General features: G+C 29.9%; 2 protein-coding genes across 2 annotated transcripts; one reads left to right on the top strand and one right to left on the bottom strand.

Annotated features, from left to right (window-relative positions):
- Positions 1 to 359: 359 nt before the first annotated feature.
- On the bottom strand, positions 360 to 1,328 carry LOC119632122 (pyroglutamyl-peptidase 1). Its single transcript, XM_038024890.1, has 2 exons — positions 1,170 to 1,328; positions 360 to 1,104 (listed from the first exon to the last, which is right to left on the bottom strand). The coding sequence occupies exons 1-2, from the start codon at positions 1,251 to 1,253 to the stop codon at positions 511 to 513; spliced, it is 678 nt and encodes a 225-aa protein (XP_037880818.1). The 5' UTR covers positions 1,254 to 1,328; the 3' UTR covers positions 360 to 510.
- A 2,154-nt stretch (positions 1,329 to 3,482) lies between these two features.
- On the top strand, positions 3,483 to 8,669 carry LOC119631624 (protein disulfide-isomerase). The gene is made up of 3 exons (XM_038024007.1): positions 3,483 to 3,825; positions 6,131 to 6,438; positions 6,545 to 8,669. The coding sequence occupies exons 1-3, from the start codon at positions 3,669 to 3,671 to the stop codon at positions 7,592 to 7,594; spliced, it is 1,515 nt and encodes a 504-aa protein (XP_037879935.1). The 5' UTR covers positions 3,483 to 3,668; the 3' UTR covers positions 7,595 to 8,669.
- Positions 8,670 to 9,074: the final 405 nt, after the last annotated feature.

Below are 9,074 nucleotides of genomic sequence, written 5' to 3'. Positions count from 1 at the left end.
AAATAAAAACTTTTTATCACGGATTTTAAAGAAATGCGTTTAATTTTCTAAATCTGCAATAAGTCAAACACGCATTAGATAGAATATTCTTATGATTAGATAGAATTCTTCTTCTTTGCTCTAAATATTCCCCGATAAGCTTCGATGATCAAAATAAACCGACTTAATAATGTCTTATTGTACCATGCCTGTAAACATCCACCATTGAATTACTTGATATTGCTGAAATTGCTCCAAATCGCAGAAAAACTGATATAAGCTACTTACAAACATGCTCATAACTACTGTAAATTGACGTAATTTGGAAATAAAGAAAAAATGTAGAAATATTATTATAGTTAGTACATTTTTTTATATACGTAAAATTTTTATTACAATAATCGCACTACTCGTTTCGCTTACAATGGATTAATTTAATTAGTGTACATATGCATGTGTAATTATTGACATATCCAAAAAATATTTTTGACATATTTTATTAAAATATTTCCAATTCAATAAGATATTCTATCAATGATTTATTTGACTGGCCAGTTCCTCTTCATCATTCTTATCAAATTCAGTTAACTGATAGAGACATTGTTCAATAACTTTCAGCAATATTTCCGCGGTTTTCTCTGAACTGAACGGTTTATCGACTGGTGGGACATGCACAAATAGCGAGCGTGAACAATCGTAATCCAAAGATTTTAAATAAATGTAACCACATAAATAGTTGCCAACATCTGTAGATATTTCAGCAATCCTATTATTCAATGTTGGATAACAACTGCATGTTTGTGCTATATCATTAACAATTTTATCAACATCCAATTTACAGCATATTGTTGTAGTGTTGATATCACAATTTTTAAGGCAAGCCGTTGCGGAGCTCAAATAAAGACCTTTGCCATCGGCTTTATTAAATTTATTATTATAGGCAAGTTTTTCCACATTAACACACGTTGCGCCTCCATTAACGCCGCAATGTAAAACGAAAGACGGAGATTTCGACCAAATTTCTTCAATAGCTTTATCTACACTTTTATATTCCACCGATATTTCCAATTTTTCGATTTGGTAATAAACACCATTGTGAACTAACTCGTCAGGTAATAAACGTACCTATCACATGATTATTGAAATGTATAAATATGATTCAAATATGACAAATGGTAAATTCATCATACCGCTTGCCAGCTAGCATTAATCTCTTCATGACCTTTAAACGGTCCAAAACCAGTAACAATTATTAAATTCTTCGATGAAGACATACTAAGTGTAACTTATGTTCAAATTTAGATATATATATTATTATTATTATTACTATTATTATTATTATTATTATTATAACTTTATCCGGAGAATAAATTGTAAGCCTTAAATCTTAAAGCACTTGCATCTAAGGTTTTCGGCTTTATTAAAAACTCTACCGCACTTGAGATATAACTTCTATATCTTATCTTAACAATTATAAAAACATAAACTGAAAATTGCCTTAAGAGATTTGCTTTGTAGAAAATCCACATGGTTGCATTACAAAAATATACTGCTAAACGAAAAAGAATTATGGCAGTAAAAAAAAAGTAATTGCGTCAATAGAAATTGATTTTTAAAAGTACTAATCCGATCAATAGGTTTTTTACGTTAAACATGTTAAGATACAATGAAAATTGCATTACAAAAATATACTGCTAAACGAAAAAGAATTATGGCAGTAAAAAAAAAGTAATTACATCAATAGAAATTGATTTTTAAAAGTACTAATCCGATCAATAGGTTTTTTGCGTTAAACATATTAAGATACAATGAAAATTGCTCATATGTTCGAAGTCAAGCGAAATTTTAAAATTTTACTACATTTGCATGTAGTTATTGTGCAGATTTTCGCATCATTTATGAGAATCCATTCAATGAAATCATAGGGTACCTAATAAATAACATTATAAGATAGCGTTCATTAATGACAAATATCCAGAAGTAAAAGTTGAGTGAATAAAATAAATGGACAAATTTTGATTTTCTAAGGGCTTAACATATTTTCGCATATGCAATGCCTATTCTTTTGAACACACACTGTTTTAATGATATTTTGATAATTAAAAAGTAAAACCGCTATAAATACATATACAAAAAATATACACATATAAGAAACGAAAGGAAATTATTTTCTTTTTATATAGAGAGATTATATATATCGTTTATTGGTAGAATCAATTTTAAAATATTCATCTACCCGCCTTTTCAAATTACAATTGTACACTCATTATTTTGTTTGAAAGAAGACAATTCATCTCAAATTTTTGAGCATTCGAAAACCATCACTATCGGCTCGGCTTATCCCAAAATTCTTCCCCGGAAAAAGGAATTATTTTCGCAATCGCTTGGTAATGACATATGCGATATGATAATTGTACGATGCATGTTAAGCACATGAATCTTCTTTATATCTTCCAATCAAATTTCATAGAGCATCAAATGTTATCAAGTTCTCACTTCCTTTCATATGACAATTTTCTTCTGTTTATTTCACTTAGGCATCGCTCAAATTAAAAAATGTTTATTAAATTCAATCATAAATATGTTATATATTAATTTTTATATTCAAGCTTGCTATAAATATTAGGTGTTTACAAAAATTTCGATCAGCGACTTCTACAGCCAAATATGGTAAAGAAATAAGAAATACCAATGTACGTAACGATTAAATTCGATAATTTTGACCTTTGTTTACCTAAAATAATACTTTTCCATTTATTATTATTGAGTTATTCAGTGTTTACGCTCAAAATTCTTCCTCTTCCAAATCCAATACTTTTGCTGATGATTTCAAGAAATCTACTGCCGACGCTCACCAAGCACGTTCAGAGGCTTATGTTGATGATGCGCCATCATATCCCAATTGCCGTTTTCGGTTTCAACGGTTTAAAAGTGGCGACACGAATTGACTAAAAATTACCCTTTTTGCCCACCTGTTGCAAGAGTTATTCAGAATACACTGTTGCAGCTCGAATGGGAAGTTCTGCCACATCCAGCATACTCACCCGATATGGTGGTTCCTGATTACCACTTGTTCAAATCAGTGCAGCACGATTCGGATGGCACGCGGAACCTCAAAGTTGAGGAAACACGAAAATGAGTCAATAGATGGATTGCTGTCAAACCACTATAAGTTCTTTCCGCAAGATATCGTCATGTGACGAGAAACATTGTAAAATCTTGTAGATAATAATGGAAAATATTTTGATTAATTTTATATTGTAACAATTTTTTTCAACAAATGCCTTTACCAAGTGAAAAAATGATCAAAGTTTTTGCAAACACCTAATAATAAGACCAAATATTCATCGTGCTTCTTTTTTTTTATCATCTTGCATTTAAATTGGTGTGTTTACCGTTTTTATTTAATAACCCTGCATTGTTTAGTTTTCATGAGAGACAGAGTCGTTATATGGTGACGTGTCACTTGTGCTGTCAAAAAGAAAATGTAAGATTTTCTAAACATACACATTCCTGATTTTATATCGTCTTCTCTGGACTTGGAGAAATTCCATTTTACTTGTATATTTCGACTTGCGAACAACGTTGGCGTGTATTTTGTTTTTAAATAAAGCCATCGAATTGAAAAATAAAAATTGTAAAATACAATTTCTTACGCACGAATAAATATTAAACATTCTAAAAAGAATATGAAGTTAATATTGTGCTCATTACTTTTTGTGCTGGCCACGATTTTTGCTATCGGAGCCGGGGAAGACATTAAAGTGGAGGATGGCGTGCTAGTGTTGACGACAGAAAACTTTAAACAGGCCGTGGCTGACAACGAGTACATTCTGGTTGAATTTTGTAAGTATTAAAAGAAATTTTTTTTTTATATCAAATGAAGCTGGAGAAATGATTATTTTTTCTCAATATTGTGTGTAAAACATTTTACAAAAAATTACGTGTTCAATATGTTATATTCTTTTGCCAGCGTCTTCATTTCGAGTCTCTTAAATTCATCAATTTTCGTGATTTTATTACTTTTTTTCTCTTTATTTTCTTCTGGCTTGACTATTTTATCTCTTGTTGCTTTTGCCGGCATTTTCTTAATCGTACACAGGAATACGCAAAGCAAATTTGTCGCTTGCCGCTCTCATTCTTAAACATATATTTGCTGTGTTGACGTGTCAATTATATTTAAAAAATCACATTTCTTGCATCACATACGGAAGAGCACAGACATAGCTATAGCCATGTAATTCTATTTCTTGAGCATAATAATCTAAACATTTAATAATTGTATATTGTAATCGATGTCAATCCGATTGCATTCGTCTGTAAACTTGAAAAGGTAAAATCGGTAACTATTAAAGAAGATTTCTACTCTCCCTACGGACACGCATCAAAAATGCATCTTTAGCTTTCGTTTTTATGTAGTTATAAACAATTTTCATGGTTAAGAAATAATAGTTGTGCAAAACACCAAATGGTTGATAGTCTTTGGGCTCAAAGTGAAAGAAAATTTAGTTCATTTTTTGAATGAATACATTTTTTAGAATGCATTTGAAATGAGAACAATGCTATAATAATATGAAATATTATGCTCTTATCAAACAATTATATTTTTTGGTGGGAAAAACGTTTATTATGTATAGTTTAAGTCTTAGAAGAAATTTATAAAATACGCTACGATTACAAATTCAGTCATTCAAGTACTTGTACTTTAAACATTTATCTATCTCGTACGGATATGTTTTATGTGTTATAGTTTGCTTAGGACCTTATATTTTTTTTTTGTTCATTGGGGGAAAAAATGAGAATTTTTGCATTTTATCCATATTGAATATAATTAATTAATTTATTATATATTTTTTGTAAAATGTTTACGTAGATTTACAAATGACGTTAAAAACATCCACTCATATCTTTCAACAAACACGGATTAATAATTAACCTAATGATATCATCACTCTTATCATCATATTCCAAAAAAAATGATTCTTCAAATCTGAACAATAGAAACACGTGTTCATGTCCATTAAAACGCTATATTTAAAATATAACTAGGGTAAAGAAAGCGATCTTTCCACTATAACGCTATATGTTAATCGACCTGGTGAGATAGGTGGATGCATTTATGAAAAAACTTAAGATTAATTAATCAAGATTTTTTTTTTTTTTTTCATAAAATGTATAAAGAAAATGTTTGAATTTGAATTTTAAAATCGATTAACTTCATTAATAGATTGAGGATTGAATGTTCAAACCTCTCACATGTTCCGGTATTCACATACATTTACACAAATTCATTTTATTCGTATTTGGGGTGAAAACTGACATATCATATTTGATGTTGTCATACTCCATCCACTAATATATAGTTACAGAATTTAAGCACAATACATAATTTGGCTTAATAGCGAAGATATATAACCTAAGATAATATAGGAACTTAGTTGATTGGTAGGTGGTAATCTTCGCAGATTTTCAATGTAGAAATTTTAATTTCAGTCAGACGAGCTGATCCGTTGGCAGAAACGTAGCCTCGATTTATCGCATACATTTGGGTGTTACCAACAGAATGAACAATTTAATATATATAAGTGCTTATTTGAAAATTCTAGTTAATAGAGATATAAAATAAAAATAAAAATTTTTATATCGGGGTAATCTCGATTAAGAAATGCCACGAAAACACGAAAATCTTGGAATTCATATATGCTGTCATTCGCAGCACACTTTCCCTACAATCACAATTAAATCAAATCCGAAGTTACTTTGTCAATAAATTGAAAATTCGAGTTTGACGCCCCTTAACTTTAATTACTTTAATTTAATTTTAACATCGTTGCTATAAGAAATGGTCAACTAATTATCTATTTGATGTTAACCTCTTGAAAAAGTATAATTTTTTAAAAAAATAAGTGAGATAACATTCTTAAAAAAGAAATTTATATAAAAAAAAAATGTCTATATTTTCAAGTTTAAGGAAGAAGGGAACAGTTGTGTCTAAGCTTTTGATGATAAGAAGTACGCGCTACTTTTTCATCATCTATTATTACTGAGGTGAAATGAATGAATTCATTACAAAAATCATAATTCATTATTATTATATTGCTACGAATTTATGTAAATTCTCTTCAAGTGATATTGTAAAATTTTCTCTCAGATGCTCCATGGTGTGGTCATTGTAAAGCTTTGGCACCAGAATATGCAAAAGCTGCACAACAATTAGCCGAAAAGGAGTCCCGGATCAAATTAGCTAAAGTTGATGCCACTGTTGAGGGATCTTTAGCCGAAGAATATCAAGTGCGTGGTTATCCCACTTTAAAATTTTTCCGTAATGGTATACCCGTCGAATATAATGGTGGCCGTCAAGCGGAAGATATTTTTGCTTGGGTAAACAAAAAGACTGGGCCTCCTGCGAAGGACTTGGCAAATGTAGCAGATGCTAAAACTTTCCTTAAAGATAACGAGGTTTGCACTTGTTTCTTACCAAAACCATATATATATATATATATAAGATGCTATATTATAAATCATTCATTCATTCATTCATTCAAATTTTATATAATTTTATTAGATTGCATTGATTGGCTTCTTTAAGCAGCAAGATTCTGACGAAGCAAAAGCCTTTATTGCTGCTGCAAATGCCTTGGATAGATTTGCCTTTGGTATCACTAGTAATGATGAAGTTATAGCTAAACATGAAGTTAAAGACGGTTCTGTTGTTTTGTTTAAACCATTTGATGAAAAGAAAACAGTGTTCGATGGCACATTCGACGAGGAAAACTTAAAGAAATTCGTTCAAGTGCATTCGTTACCTTTAATTGTGGAATTTAATCATGAATCGGCCTCGAAGATATTCGGTGGTTCAATTAAATCACATTTACTTTTCTTTGTTTCAAAAGAAGCTGGCCATATTGACAAACATGTTATGCCCTTAACAGATCTCGCCAGAAAGTACCGCGAAGATATACTGTTTGTGACCATCTCGTCGGATGAAGAGGATCATGCTCGCATATTTGAATTTTTCGGTATGTCGAAAGAGGAAGTACCCACTGTACGTCTTATTAAATTGGAAGAAGATATGGCCAAATATAAACCAGAAAGTAACGATCTATCTGCCGATGTTATAAAAGATTTTCTACAGAAATTTATGCAGGGAATGCTTAAACAGCATTTATTATCTCAGGAATTGCCCGATGATTGGGATAAAAATCCCGTAAAAGTCTTAGTAGCTACGATATTTGATACAGTCGTCTACGATACTAAGAAAGATGTGCTTGTGGAATTCTACGCTCCTTGGTGTGGCCACTGCAAACAATTGGCACCTATTTACGATCAATTAGGTGAAAAATATAAAGATCATGATTCTATTGTAATTGCGAAAATGGATGCTACTGCAAATGAATTGGAACACACTAAAATCTCCTCATTCCCCACCATTAAGTTGTATCGCAAAGGTGACAATAAAGTGATTGATTACACTTTAGATAGAACTTTAGATGATTTCGTTAAATTCCTGGAGAGCGGCGGAGACGTACAAAGTGGATCAGACGAAGTCACTGAGCAAGCTGAGGATGTTGAAGAAAAAGAGGAAACTGAGGAACACAAAAAAGATGAATTGTAAACTGATACACAGAATGAAAACACTCTCTACTTAGCTTACTTATAAATACCCTTCCATTATGAACATAATTCTTCAGGAGAGAGAGAGAGAAATAAGTAATAAAATGTTTACACGATCATCATCAGTTTCTAATTATACAGACAAGCTACTTCTTTTGATATATATTTATATATATATATATATTAAATGTTTTTTTTTTTTTTTTTTTTTTCCTCTCTCTACCTTCTTCTCTCTCCTTTCTATACTACAAACTACTAGGACAGAAACGACACAAACTTTTTCTACTTTATATAAGACTTTTATCTTTGCTCCTTTAATAATTTTTCTTCGTATGATTTCAATTCGTGAAGTTACTTCTTGTTTCTAGTTTAATTTTCGTACTATTTACATACCGATAAGTTATGTCAAGAATTTATTAATAATTTTTTTTTTTTTTATATATATACATTTCTGAACTAAACTGTGTAATAGAAAGAGAAACTGAATTATAAAATTATTTATAAATTTTATTTGTTTAAAATTAGAAACACAAACTTAACAACTTAACTATAAAACGCACATAATTCCATTATTTGGGATTTGCGAGTTATGCAAGTTAATGCATGGATGTGATATATATAATTGGAAGGTTTGCATTTCGTTTGAGAGAACATTCTAGAAAAGTCTACATCCGCGCAAAGGTCAATCTAAAGTTTTGTGTATGCACTTTTATTGAAGAATTCAATAATTTAGAAAAAAATATATATATTTTTTTTAATGCATTATTTTTCAATAGTTTATTGCAAATAATTTGAAAAAAAAAGTAAAAAAAAAAAAAGGAAAGAGGTGCTTATCCCTTTGTTACGACCTTTGTAAACTTATAATGCATTTATCGTTGATATAATTCCCGATGCAGTGCTGCAAAAATTATCGATTAAAAGCATAATAACTGAATATGGTTAACTGAGAGTGAAAATACCGAATATTATTAAATTCATTGAAATCAGTCTGGCAGAGGATACATTTAATTAAATTTTCTGTAATAAATCTTCATACTGAAGAACAACGACAGCAACTGCACATCAAAAAAAAAAAAAATAAAGCTTGTTTTCAAGTATATGTAGGCTGTTAAGTTTTAAGGTATTCAATATTATTATAAAAAATTATTTTTAATTTATTTTCGAACTTGCAAACACACAAAGATAAACTTGTAGTAAACTTAGTCCGTACGTCAGAGGAAAGAAATAGTTTTATTTAATTTTTTTTTTTTTTTTTTTCTCAATAAAAACAAAATAAAATTATTTGACAATTTTCTTGCAATTCATTTTATCATGAAAATTAATCCCAAGAATGCTTTAACAGAATTCAAATCATATTTACTAAGTGATGAAATTCTTTTTTCCTTTTTCTTTCTTTTTCAAGTTTTCGTCTTAATTCGTGGAAGAGAGAACGTTGACCTTTATTATCTGGGCAAAGTAATGTTAAATTGAAAGTTATCAAA

The sequence above is a fragment of the Glossina fuscipes genome, unplaced genomic scaffold, assembly GCF_014805625.2.
Source record: "Glossina fuscipes isolate IAEA_lab_2018 unplaced genomic scaffold, Yale_Gfus_2 1, whole genome shotgun sequence".
NCBI classification, from domain to species: Eukaryota; Metazoa; Arthropoda; class Insecta; order Diptera; family Glossinidae; genus Glossina; species Glossina fuscipes.
The sequence above is the reverse complement of the archived record's forward strand: the minus strand, read 5'-3'. Positions and strand labels throughout refer to the sequence as shown.